Here is a 14,530-nt window from a genome sequence, read left to right on the forward strand (position 1 = left end):
TTTGCATATGTCTACCTGTTTAGCCTACAGCAGTTTTGATCTGCCCATTCATGCTGAAGTTATAAGGAGTGTTTCAGCCCAAGGTTTTGGAATGAGGCACGATACAGGGCAGCCAATCAGAACAAAGCTCATTTACATATCAATTTTAAAAACACAGCAACCAAAACAGCCGGCTTGATTCTAAGTGATAAAGAGAAGTTGTAAAATGGTCATGTAAAAATGAATGATCTTGTACATAATCTCATAGAAATATCATAAGCAGTAGTGAAAAAAATAAAATACAAGAAAAATGTAGAATATGGGCTCTTTTAATGAAGGATTGATTATGAGGTCATGGGTGGTAACGTCAAATACTGGGCTGCCTGAAAGAGTTAGGAAGTGATTAAGCAAACACACTGACAGACATAAAATCACAGTTTATTGTGTTGATTAGGTGTCCAAGCAAGGTACAAAAGACCTTTTACGTTATTTGTATTTGTAAGTCAGTGGGTTTCCAAGCAAATAAATTCTCATACCTGGCCTAAATAACTTTAAATGCATTTTTCTCAGGTGGCCTTTTTCACAATACTGTAGTTTTCTGTAGGAAGACCGCTACAGTGACCAGAAGAGGAGACCCTTTTTCTGATGCCTTTTCACTCTCATTAGTAATTGCTGTCATGTAAGCATGTGATATGAGGCTGATTATTCAGTTGATAAAGAAGCTGAGTGGGAAGGCTCTAAGTGGAGGGAGGGACACTGAGCTATAACAAAGAGAGGAAGAGAAGGAGGGAAAAGGGGGTGAGCTGTTGCATAGTGAGGAAAGGAAATACATACCATATCTAGTGGCGGAAAATAGCTCAGCTGGCGAGGGGTACTTGTACAGAGGAACACACACCCATACACACACAGGCAAGCAAACTTGATGGCAAAAAGCAGCCGCTGAGCAGAGAGGGACTGAGAGAAGGAGACAGACAGAAAGACAGAGAGAGTAGTGACAGAGGGAAAGACAGAGAGGACAGATGAGCAGCAGCTGCCATGCTGTGAGGACGGGTTTGCAGGGAGAGTGAGAGAGCAGTGCAGGACTAGCCGAGAAGCAGGGTCAGCACCAAGGCTGGACAGGAAGAGCAAGAGGACATCAAACTTTCTTTGTGGAAGGATGCAAATGCTACAAACTTTGGAATAAACTCTTAAACGAATGCTGAACTAATGGATTTTGGGCCTGTACCACTTTAGTGGAGCTGATGAGGATTGGAGAGTTCAGTGCTGATTGGCTGGGGTGTCTCACCTTGCCACACGGAGGCTGTGTGGAGGCAGGGCTTTAATGACATGGAACACTGTGTGGTCTGCTGGGGGGGCGGGGCCTTGGATGATCATTACTTTTACGCCCCTTGGCCGGCTATTTACCGGTGAGTAGAAACTCAGAATTGTATGAAGGAGCTCCAGTTTACGGAGTGGTGTGTGGTGCTTAATACTGATTTTTACTGGTTTGGCCCTGGTTGCAGTTTGTTTGTTGTCATAGTATCAGTAGACTCTGGGAGTGACCCAAACCTACTTGCTTTAGTCTGGCTGAATGTTTTACGTGGATGCATGGATGGATGAATACAGAGGGAGGCAGACATTATTAATACTGAAGGAAATGACAAAGTTACAGCAACAAAAATAGCTTAACAAACTAAATACATATATTAGGAAAAGCTATACAGTTTTCAGAATTTAAGAATAATAATTTTGCATGTGTATATGCTCTGTCCCAGATATGATAATGGGTAGAATAGTGCTACATTTAAGTGTAGTTTTCAATATGTTATTACAGATGTACTTGCCAGAGATTGCACTCATGAAAGAGTACTTATCAAGCTGAAGTATCCTCTAATCATTTCTTTTCAGAGGAACTACATACACATTTGCACAATTAGGTAATCATATTTAATACTTATCTGTAATTCGCAGGTCATGAGGTCATGAGTTTTTTTCTTTTTTCCTTTTTTCTAAAAAAATCTAAAGTACTGATGCATTTTATTTGTATCAAAACCTCCAACCAAATTCATAAAAATGAAACTGCCCATTGTACTAATTCATTTTTGTGTAAGGACCAGTACCACCCCTCAGTTACATTACATCCCACCAAGCAAATAAACTTATAATTTATTTGGTAAAGCATTCATCTGTAACTGTAAATTTTTACTTCAAGTTTAAATGTAGATGCTTTCTGAATTCACTGAAGTATATTTTTGGCCCTGTACTTCCAGTGTTAGTACACATGCACTACACAGTCTCAGAAAAAAGGTACCACCACAGCTCCCTGGTACCCCTCTTGTCACTGTGGTGGTCCCCTGAAGAGTACATCTTCAGTACCTTTAGTTATTCTACATCATTGTACCATATTCCATTGCACTTTCATTACATTACACACTTGGACCTAAGACCACTGTTGTGCCTTTGATAGTACATTTACATTGTTTGTATTTTAATGAACAAAAGCATGCTTGTACAGTATCTTTTTTTCTGACAGTGCACAGTACACATACACACAGTTTCTCTGCCCCTTTTCCACCCTGGCTGTGATTATATCTTATGAGTATTTCTTCTTCAGTTCACTTGAAGCACTTCCCAGAAACTGCTGAAGCAGCAGGTTGGCCAATCCAAAGCTAACAAAGTTTTCCATGAACATGTTGTTTCAGTTCTAAAACCTCTTTTGTACTGTTAAAATGAGTCCTATCAGCTTAACTCCTGATTGGGACTTATGCTTGGTGTTAGAATGTAAAAAATGTTTCCATTATTGTTTTTCAAAAATCTGACTTTGCTTCAGAAACTAGTGTAGAGACATTGGTTTTGATGCCTACAAGGCTGCACAGGTGAACCATATCGGATATGTTTTTTGGGATTTTTTCTCTCCTGCTATCTGAATCCCCCCTCTTGTACCAGTATCAGAGTGCTTCTTTTCACATCTGCTCAAGCAGCATCAAAGGGAAGCTGAACATGCTTGAAGGAGAGCAGTGAGCAGTCTTTGTGAGGTATCAGGCACCCACAACTGGACAGCACCAGTGGAGGGACATCAGAGAGGATCCATCCTTTACGTCTAGACAGCAGCAGGGCCAACTGGCCTCCTGACATTCAGACTCACAGTTCTTTTAGGCAACTCTGTTAACCAGTTGCACTTTTCATTGTCTTTTTAATGGCTTTATACTGGCACTCTGTAAACCTGCTTTAACTATGATCAACAGTAAGTGAGGGTGTGTGGGTGAGTGTGGAATGTGTTTGCTGAGGAGGTTTTGATTGAACAGGGCAAACGTAGGCCATTTGTTTTCTTACTGAAACCAAAGTACGCTGACTGGACTTCATTTTCCTCAGCTGAATCACAGCCCCGTTAGTGCTGTTACTGTTACTCAGTGAAAAATATTTACTCAGTGAGAAACAATCTACCATTCAAAAGCCTGGAATCACTGTTTTTCGAGAATATAACATCAATTTTGTTGCAAATACATAATAGTATAAAAGATAATATGATCCTGATGCTGTGCTACTAAGGAGGTTTTAAATCATATGTAGGAAGCTGAAAAAAAATAGTACTTTAGAAGTGGCAAGAAAGATGAAGGGAGCTGTGGATGGTTGTAAAATTAGCTGGAAGTTGTGTAGCATCAAGAGTGAAGTTAAATTAAATTAATATCCAGGATGGCCCATATTATAAAAGTGGTGATCAAATCTTGGGGCAGATAGCTTGACAAGAAATTACGGTAACACTTCCTTTGAGTTCTGTATTCTTATGACTTTTTAAATGCATTTATAACACATTATATGGCATATATGAACACCTTACAATACTGGGAATAAGCTTGTATCTTAAATAGTTATGATTACATGCATAACACTTTATAAAGCAAACGTATATGACTTCAGAAAGTCAGGTTCTATGACACATTATAATATCTGTTCAGTTACCAGTTAATTAAAAATAAATTACTTTAATGAATAGGCCTATTACATAAAGTACTCAAGTGCTTGTCACAGAGTAACTGCATGAAATTAAAACTCTATATAAGCAGTTATACAGGCTTATGCAAGGCATAATTAGGTAGTGTGCATGCCATATAACATCTTATAAATGCCTTTAAAACATTGTGAATACAGGATTCATAGGAAATGTTACCAAAATTACAATAAACCGATAATGAGAGTATATTATTTTTGTTATTCCCTCACATCTGAAATACACTTTGGTTTAAATGTATAACATTTTTTAACATTTCATTCTACTTTGTACAAGTAATTCAAGTGGTGGATTTCTGTCAGTGTTGTGTCTACACATTCTGGGTGTGCTAGAAGGAAGCTTTAAGGCTGAAACATGATGTACAATGAGTACACTGTCAGTCCGTCTATTCCAGATATTCCAGTTGTCTGTTAGCTGTTGGACAACAGGGGAGTGTCTGTTAATGCTTTTTCACAGAGTTCTCTCCACACCCTAGAAGCCATAGCAGAGAGTTTTTCTGCTCTGCATTTTTCTCCTCCTTTGTCCGCTTTGGAGAGAGGATCACAAAGCCATTGTTTCAAGAATACACAAACTGCCCTCCCCTTCTCCCCCCCCTTTACTCTCCTCCCCTGCCCTCGCGGAAGACCATACAGTCAGAAAAGAGGTGACTACAGGGGCCTGTGGAAGGAACTAAAGACGGATCGTAATGAGAGGTGCACTATTTCCATGGCTTTTGGTCCTCTTTGTGTTTTGATGGCTTCAGGTTGCATAAGTTAAAGGGCAGGAGCAGTTTGGGGAGGTAGTGGAGTGAGAACGCTGAGGCAAGATGGTGTTTTTAAGGTAAGGTGATCGTGTTTGATTTTTTCGTTCACTTTTCGTGTTTTATTTTTATCAGTCTGAAAGCTGAAAAGCAGTCATGAAGGATTTGTTATAAGAAATTACAGTTTGTGCAAACCTCTGCTTTGTTCTGTATTCTTTCGGCTTCTAACTTTAAGGTGGGATTTGATTTGTAAGTTGATATGGTCACTGCTACTGAGCAAACCTCATTAGCACACATTTGTCCATCTTTTTCTATGCTGATGAACTTTGTATGACCTGTACTTTTTGATGCATGTCATTTTAATGCTGTAGAGGCCCGTTAACATTACCGATAACTGTGAACTGAAGCAAGGATATGAGCTGTGTTCTGGCCAGTCTGTCAGCAGTCTGATAAGGAGGAAGGTAGTAGTCTTGTGGGAGTTTGTTTAGGTCTCAAACTGGTCATGATTACAGTACAAGCTACGAGTGTTGATGGTAGATGAAACAGCTGTTTTCTTAAGCTGTTGTCAGATGTTTCATTACATAACAAAGGTGAAGAAAAACAAAGCTGAAGGAAATCGTTCTATTAGGGATGCATGATGACATCGGAATAATAACAGGTATCAGCAGATAATTGTTTTTAAAAAATGATTGGCATCAGACAGGTGATTGGATTTGATTGGTATTTTAAACCAGTACAGAACGTCTCTAGGTGATCTTGGGCTACTTCACTTAATTGTCTGCATTTTATTAGTTTACTGGATTTGTAACCCCCTGACCCAGGAGGATAAGAAGGTTAGATGAATGAATTAATAATTGAAAGAATGAATGAATGACTGAATGAATTTGTAACTCCATACAAACAAAAGTTACATTCTCTGTAATGCTAACTTAGGTGGATTCAGTCCCAATTTCTACACTGTATAAACATGTAAATAATAATAATAATAATAATAATAATAATATAGCACTTTTAAGGAAAACCCAAAGATGCTTACAATAGTAATAAAACAGAGAGTAGATGTAGAAGACAAACAAGAGAACACAGTAGTATAGAAGTTTAGGATTAGGTTATTGGCACACTGTAGACTGTAGAGTAAGGATATTTGATTTAAATATGGAGAGAGGATAACACTGCCAGACTTGTGGGGGAAGTGAGTTCCGGAGAGGATTAGTGAATCTAGAAAATGCTCGATTGCCAAATCTGTGAAGGTTGGATGGAGGAATGGTTAGTAAGTCAGCTGAGGCTGAGCGGAGGGTACATTTGGGTTTATAGGGAAGGAGAAGATCAGGCAGATAAAAAGGAGCTAGCTTCGTAAGTGAGCAGACAAATTTTTAAATGAATGTGGTACTTTACAGCAAGCTTGAGGAGATCATGGAGAACAGTGTGATGTGCTTGTGAGATTGAGTATTAGTGAGAAGACGAGCAGCAGACTTCTGCACCATCTGAAGTTTGTGAAGGGAGGAAGAGCTAATGCATGCAAGGAGAGAATTACAGTAGTCCAAACGATAAAGAAAGCATATAGTTTAGTTTACTTTATTTAGTTTATTTCCAAAACATTCTGACTTGCAATCCAAAGATTTAATTTTGCAGAACATGCAAAATATACTACAAAACATTTACAATAATACATATCATAAAGAATGGACCAAAAGAAATGGCCCAAAATGACTTAAAAAATGAAAAAAAATTAAATTAAAAGTAAAGTAGGTTTTTTCCTTTTCCTGTAAAGTTATCATTTTGGAGATGAAAGGTTTTCTTCAGACAACAGCGATATGCACCATACTACAATGAATTAAACAGCCTGATGCCACATGGAATAGTGGATTTTCTTAGTTTATTGGTTCTTGTATGCACAAGCGACAGCTGGAAATTTTTCCACAGGAGATGACCCGTTCTCTCACCCTTATTGAGTGGAAGGAGGTCGTGTTAAGGATGATTGAGCTGTTGCATGTCTTTTATCAGTGTTGTGGTGGGCTGTACCTGCCGTTTCTGTAGATCTGGAAGATGCAGAGGAATCTTATGAAACCATGTCATGATCCTGATGGCTCTTTTCTGAACCCTGTCCATAGCTGCTTGCTGTTTTTCTGTGCAGCCCACCAGCAGCACAGTCCGATACTCTAGGCATGGCCTAATGAGGGTGTTACACACATCAACAAGATCTTCAACAGGAACCCCATTTCTTGCCAAGACAGTGAGGAAATTCAACCATTTAGACGCCTTTTTCACTGCCTCTTCAATATGAGAATCTCTACTGAGCTGATTCTCCAGATAAAAGCCCATATATTTTGGCAGGGACAGCCTGTCCACCAATGATTAAAGGAGGGAGTTGGGGAGGATCTTTAGAGAAACTCACTCTCATCTCAACTGACTTCTTGCCATTGAGGACCATTTTATATTGTGCAAGAGATACAGCAGCAGACTGAGAGAGGGGTGGTCGAATTTTGAAATGAACCCAGATTAAGGGGAGACTATTATATCACAGAGAGAGAGTTAGAAAGATAGTTTTATTGAGAGTAGGTTTAGAGCCGATGAGAAGGAGGTCAGTCTTATCACAGTTTAACATCAGAAGTTATCTCACATAAACAAGATTGTGACTGTCTGAGGGGTGGATTTTTAACAGCTTTGGTTTTAAGATAAATCTGGGTGTTATCAAAAACCACATAACAATGACAGTCCAGTTTTTGTATTATCTGTCTGGGGGAAGTATATTAGCATTGGCATCAGCATCAATACACTTTATAGCCATGTTTGTTATGCGTTATGAATTGGTAACATGATGCATTGTATGTAGTTCAAAACATGTAATACTGTCACTGCCAAAGAAGGTCCCAGCTTGCATAGTGCATTATGACAGTGCATAAACACATGCTGAGACATGCTCATTTTTTTATGAATTTGTGGATTATGCTTACCTGGAATGAAATAATAAGCTTATAGTCATTTTTAATGCTTTGTAATGTCTTTGCAAGCTGTGACAAAATGTATATGCTTGTCATTATATATACTTGATTATTACTAATTAGTAATATTAATGGATGTATAATATTATAATCTTTAATAATCTGATATAATACTGTCTCTCACCAGGTCACAAGCATGTGTTTTGTGTATTTGTACATGCATGTGTGTATGACCTCCCAAACACTTCCTGACAGCAGGTTTCACTTATCACAGTAAAAGACCTCTTAACCATCATTAAGCATCCATTAATATCAGGGCATCTGTGATGCGCAGTATGATTCTAAAATAGGCTTCAGAGTCCATTTACAAGGATTATTTTTACACACTCTCACACACACAGATACACGAATGCGCTTATACACAGTCTATAATGTCAGCTGAGGCATGTAAAATGCAGAAAATGTACATGTATTTCTCATTTTCTTTTATATTCCTCTTATATCATGTTATATTTCACTGAGACAAATATAAACAGTGCAGTATTGCATGGATTTTGTTTGAGCTGGACAGTCATCAGTGTTTCTGTTTCTGTGTCCACAGGGAGCGTCCATCACGGCCGGTCTCGCAACCTGACCCCGAGGTGGCAGAGCACTTGGCACTGGGCAGTACTGACACCATTGCCAATGGCAACAAGGCTGATTTGCAGGCTGCCAAGCGGCTGGCCAAACGCCTCTACAACCTGGATGGCTTCAGGAGGTCTGACGTTGCGCGGCACCTCAGCAAAAAGTGAGGCTCCCTCTACACCACATCTCTGTTATACATTCTGTTTATACCTTTATGATCAATTCTTAAGATCTTTCCACATGCTGATACGTTTTACTGTGCCCAGTGTGAACATGAACATGGCTCATCTACTCTGGGAGCAGATTTTAATGAGGTTTAATTTAAAGAGGCTTAAGCTTCTAAAAGTATCACTAGTGAAGCATTAATTTAATTTTAAGTTTCTGTGACCCTTATTAGGTTTGGTGTGGTAAATATGGTTTCTGGATGCACTGATTTCAAACACTCATTCGCTTCACTGGAAAAGAGCGCTAAATGCTGTTGATAAATGACAGGTGCACAAACATTTCACTTCATTATCTTCTGTTTTCCCATGCAGTAATGAGTTTAGCCAGATGGTGGCAGAAGAATATCTGAGTTACTTCAACTTCTCGGGGCTGACTGTGGATCAGGCACTGAGGTGAGAATACTCACATTCACCTGTTATCTATTTATAATCGCTAAATCACTAAAAACAGCAGCGGTCGTCGTACCTTTGTTTGTCTAGTAAAGTCAGAAATAACATTATTTACATTTGTTGTAAAGGGAAAAGTATGTAAAGTAGATTTTTGAACAAACTAAGTTAGCAGATGGGCGTCCTCTTACTTAACTTACAGAACAACACAGTACATGAATCTGATTTATTTCTGAGCCAAATGTAACTACATCATAATGAACTAACACACTGTAATGGCATCTTTTATGTGTTTCATTTTCTTTGTTTATACCTTTTTAATATATTATCCCAGAATGGCTGTTTGTATTTCCAAAAAAGGGCAAAAATATTAGTACATTGAGTTATTGACTCTTTAAGAGGTCCTGTTCTCAAGTAAAGTCAGTTCATCTCTGGATGTTCAAAGGGAAATGTGCTGTTTTAGGCCTGTGTAGTCATGTGAACGTGCTTGTATAGATATTGATCAGTGCCTCTTCTTCAGAGTCTTCCTGAGAGAGTTTGCGCTCATGGGAGAGACGCAGGAGAGGGAACGAGTGCTGTCCCATTTCTCCAGAAGGTACCTGCAGTGCAACCCCAACACTATTCCCAATGAAGGTAAGTCATATATTGTCTATGAGGTGTTTGTGTGTTTGTGATAAAGGGGAGGAGTGTGAGGGTGTTATTTCCCAATATTGAACAGGGTGACCAGATATTCCATAGTCCAGTATGGGACGGAACAGTCATGAGGATGATGGAGGTCATGCAAATATGTGCACATTTAATAAGTGATAAATAAATTAGTAAGAGTTTTTCTTCTACATCGTTCAGTGGCAAAGAAGAGATGGTCTACAAACCCTTAAGAGTATACAAAACCTTTAAGAATGCCTAGCCAATCTGGCAACTTCGGCTAAACTTGACTAAGCTTAGCTGGTTTGTAGTATCTTTCTGGCTCACCCTCCTGTCTGTCAAGATGACTGACTAGTTTTCATTTAGCTAATTAACTCCAATTACCCTATTGAGTTGATGTGATTATTGATCATGTGTTCGCACAATATATACACACAATGCAATACACAATATGTAGTATTCCAGCAAAAAAAGCCTTCTCATATGAAATGCAGGGCAGATGAACAATTTTTGAGAATAAAACAAAGCTGACATACAGGACTATCCCAGGATATACATCACATCTTGTCACCCTAAGATTGTGGATGCATTGAAAGGATCTGGCACCAGGTGGCACTCTTTCTCTGTTTGCATTTCAGACAGCGTCCACACTCTGACCTGTGCTCTGATGCTGCTGAACACAGACCTTCATGGCCATGTGAGTATGAGAGAAAGACAAAGTCAATAACAGGAACAGACATACTTTTACAATAAAATGCTGATCCACGCTGAAGAGTAGGCAAGTTGAAGATTGGTGTAGACTGTAGAACATGTCAGATTCACAGGTCAAAGTATTTTAAAGCTTCCCGTTCTGTCTGTGTCCTGTTCAGAATGTGGGGAAGAGGATGTCCTGTGCGCAGTTCATATGCAATCTGGAGGGGTTAAACGACAGCCAGGACTTCCCCAAAGACCTGCTCAAGGTGTGAAAATAAACAACTCACAAATACACAAATCCTCAGACACATGGGTCCTCTTCCTCTTTTCAGGATCTCTCTTCCTCAGCACAGTGATCTTTATTCGTCATTTTCATATTAGCAAAATTAGTCGCTTTGACAGATTCACCAAAATTTACAGTGCTTCCCGCATTAATGCTGTGCTTCATATGTTCACAATTAGAGTCACCACACGCACCTGTCGCAAGTAGCCCAAATGCATGCAAATTACGTGCAAGAACAGGCATGGGTAATATGTTTTAAATGCATTGCACGTAATTAATACTGCTCTGAAAGAGACATATGAGTAATGCAAGTAATGGAATACTGTGTAACGCATTCCCCCCAACACTGATAATAGCAATAGCTATGATGAATGTGGCCTTCAGACCAAGTCAGAAATATTCTCTTCCTGGCATAATGACTTACGCAGAAAGATTACCTGTGCAATGAGAGACATGCAGTAAGCAAGTGCTCACAAATATAATCTTTAAGTGCAACAACATAGCACAATATACACTGCAGTATGTGATGAATAGATGAAGCTTAGTAATAGATGAACTGTGTCATGTAGCTCTGACATGTAGCAGATGTCTAATGAGGCTGCATGTATAGTTGCTCTACTAGAAGCAGCAAGTTGAGTGAATGTGTGGCAGCAAATGAGAATGTGATTATACTTAGCATTCAAGTTTCTACAGGACAGTCAGTGAAAAAGCCATGCAAACTACTTGGATAGTAGACAGTAGATGCTTTTGGATGTGTTGCATGCTTTGGTCAGTGTGTTGTTGCCACAGTACAGCATTAGCCACGAAGACAGAGTGCCTTGGGGCTGGAGGAGTTTGGTCTTATTACTAAGCCTTCGGTGTGCCAGCGGTCAAGATATAACTGGTTAATATGTGATAGTTTAGATTATATATATTTTTGGTTACTTGTCTCCTGTATGTGCTTGACCTGTCCTCCTAGACCTCAGTGGACTTTTCATCCCTCAGGGGAGCACTAATGACAAGTACTGGACATCAAAAATGAGCTTTGTTGTGATAACCAGAGCCAGATTATTATTGTTCTCCATCCTCATTTTCTGTGTGTAGTTTTATTGTTGTTATTAATTACTCCAGTTAGGGTGGCATCAGTAGTTAGAGTTAGACGACTGGGGACTAGGAGAGTTGGATCTTATTGCAGGGGCTCAAGGTGCCAGCAATTAAGGTATAACTGATTAACACATTGTGGCTCAGTTAACCTTTAAGGTTATTTGTCTTCTATATGGCCTTCTTGACCTGTTCTACTACTGGGAACTGGGAACGCTGACCATAAGCACACACTCTTTTTTTGGAGGTTAAGAGCCAGATTGTTGTTTTTTTTTGGCATCACATCATATTCAGTCTGTCCTCATTTTCTCTTTTTGTTATTAATTTGTCCAGTTATTGTGGCATCATTAGCAAATTGAGGGTGGCAGGCTGTTACTGTGTTTAACAGTGTAGGTATGTGTTAAAAAAAAGGATGAATGTGATGATAAGTGAGGTGATGTAACTGTGCAGTCTGGTGATTCCCACTTCTTACGAGCTGCACAGGCTAATTATAAATGTGCTATCATAGTGTGATATGTAGGGAGAGAGCAGAGGCAGTTCAGTCAGTGAGGATTTGTTTAGCATGTCGCTTAACTTCCTGTGTTTCAGTGTGTTGGTGAAGAGGCTGTCTATTTTTACCAATGCTGCTGGATTACTGGTGCTCACTGAACAAGAAGAATAGCCGCATCATGACCGCACCTGAACCGCTCTGGTCATGCAGGGCTTTAAATCACTTAGAGACTTTTAAGTATTGTCCTCCCACTCCCCCTACTCTTTCTCTCATTTTTGTTCTCCTTCTGTCTGAGCCTCTCTCTCTCTTTCTCTCTCTCTCTCTCTCTCTCTCTCTCTCTATATATATATATATATATATCTTCCTTTTCTCTCTCTCTTTCTCAATCTCCTTTTTGCTTCTCTCTCTTCCCTCTCTCTTTCTTTCCTTCTTCTGTCTCTGTCTCTCTCTCACATTCGTATCTCTCTCTCTGAATCACTCTCTCTCTGTCTTTCTCCTCTCTCCCTCTCATTCTCCTTCTTGCTCTTTCCTCTTTCTGCTTCACTATGTCTGTGTTTCTCTCTCTGTTTCTTTCTCTCTCTCTTGCTCTGTCTCCCTCATTCTTTATATCTCTTCTCTGTCTCTCCCTTTCCTTCTGCTTCTCTCTCTCTTTCTTTATACTGCTTTCTGTAGGTCTTTCTTCATCTCTTCTCTTTCTATTTCTCTGTCTTTCTTTATGTCTCTTTCCGCATCTCTCTCTGGCTTTCTTTTTGTCTCTTTTTCTTTCTATCTCTCTCCCGCCCTCTCACTCTCTGTGCCTTGCTCTATTCCTCTGAACACCATCACCTTCCACCCCCTCATTCTCTTCCCCATTGCTTCTCTTTCTAACTTACTCTCTCCCTATATCTCTCTCTTTTTCTCCCTTGCTATCTACCCCCCCCACCCCCTCAGGCTCTTAAACTATCTGCCATCTTCCACATTGTTTCACCCTATAATCTGTAGAAATGCTCTCTGCTGAACTGTACTTAGGCCGTCTCTGTAATCCTCCGGAGTACGCTGCTTTCTCTCTCCTCCGCCACCCTGGCCTCCTTTTCCCTCCGCGCTCTTCCTTTCCACTCCTCTATTTGTGGGTGTGAGTGTGTGTGTGTGAAGGCGTGTGTGTGCGTGACCTGTTATTGTCCCCAGGCTGAGCCAGTGATGCAGTCGCGTCAGCTATGAGTGCTCACTGGAACGTCCCTCCGCTCAGCGAGACACCTCATCCCTTTATCTTACTACGCTCTCTCTATGCCTCTCTCTCTCTCTCTCTTCTTTCTCTCTGTTTCTCTCAGTATTTCTCTCTCTCTGTTTTTCTCTCTTTCTATTTCTGTCACTCCCTTTCACTCTGGAACTCACACATTTCTCTCTCTCTCTCTCTCTCACTCTCTTTCCCATTAAACATAACAAAACTACTAACCTTCAGAGCAGCTCCACAACCTTAGATGGTTTTGGCTCTGGTGCACAGATCTGTGTCATATGGCTGTTCTTTGAACTTTAAAAAGCTTCTTTACATGCATGCATGTAATTTACATCATGCTAAAAAAAAATGACAGCTTTGATCTCGTATAAAGTGTGACAAGATCAAATAATGCTTAATCTCTAGGCTGTAGGACTACTCAGATAATCTTTCTTGCTCTAAAGCTAAAGATTTATAGAAGTAGCTTAAATATATTTTGTTACAGATCCAATGTGCATAATATTCTTAATTATTCATCATTTCTTATTTATAAATTAAAAGTTTTTTAAGATTCACTGCAAATTCCTAGCTAAAATATATTGAGAGTGAAAAAAACAGATACTCTCTTCTGTCTAATTAGTTGCCAAGCTAGCTAGCTATTGATTGATTGCCCTGAACCTTTATCTATCTATCTATCTATCTATCTATCTATATATATATATATATATATATATATTTATATATATCCATATTGCCAAAAGTATTCGCTCGTTTGCCTTCAAACACATAAGAACTTGAGTGACATTCCATTCTTAATCCATAGGATTTAATATGATGTCAGCTCACCCTTTGCAGCTATAACAGCTTCAACTCTTCTGGGAAGGCTTTCCACAAGGTTTAGGAGTGTGTTTATGGGAATTTTTGACCATTCTTCCAGAAGCGCATTTGTGAGGTCAGACACTGATGTTGGACGAGAAGGCCTGGCTCACAGTCTCCGCTCTAATTCATCCCGAAGGTGTTCTATTGGGTTGAGGTCAGGACTCTGTGCAGGCCAGTCAAGTTCTTCCACACCAAACTCGCTCATCCATGTCTTTATGGGCCTTGCTTTGTGCACTGGTGCGCAGTCATGTTGGAACAGGAAGGGGCCATCCCCAAACTGTTCCCACAAAGTTGGGAACATGAAATTGTCCAAAATCTCTTGGTCTGCTGAAGCATTAACAGTTCCTTTCACTGGAGCTAAGGGGCCGAGCCCAACTCCTGAAAA

General features: G+C 39.7%; 1 protein-coding gene across 2 annotated transcripts in view; it reads left to right on the forward strand.

Annotated features, from left to right (window-relative positions):
- The first annotated feature begins 716 nt into the window (after window positions 1-716).
- psda (pleckstrin and Sec7 domain containing a) overlaps window positions 717-14,530 on the forward strand; it is a 32,844-nt gene continuing 19,030 nt past the window's right edge. Inside the window, exons 1-6 of one of the 2 annotated variants that reach the window (XM_036574456.1) lie at window positions 717-1,385; window positions 8,250-8,435; window positions 8,809-8,889; window positions 9,404-9,516; window positions 10,167-10,225; window positions 10,398-10,487. In XM_036574456.1, the coding sequence (XP_036430349.1) occupies window positions 1,306-1,385; window positions 8,250-8,435; window positions 8,809-8,889; window positions 9,404-9,516; window positions 10,167-10,225; window positions 10,398-10,487 (609 nt within the window). In that variant the 5' untranslated portion in view covers window positions 717-1,305. Of the gene's footprint in view, window positions 1,386-4,545; window positions 4,787-8,249; window positions 8,436-8,808; window positions 8,890-9,403; window positions 9,517-10,166; window positions 10,226-10,397; window positions 10,488-14,530 lie in introns of those variants that run through there. The other variant, XM_036574457.1, reaches the window with a different exon arrangement.

Source organism: Colossoma macropomum, unplaced genomic scaffold (assembly GCF_904425465.1).
Source record: "Colossoma macropomum unplaced genomic scaffold, Colossoma_macropomum, whole genome shotgun sequence".
NCBI classification, from domain to species: Eukaryota; Metazoa; Chordata; class Actinopteri; order Characiformes; family Serrasalmidae; genus Colossoma; species Colossoma macropomum.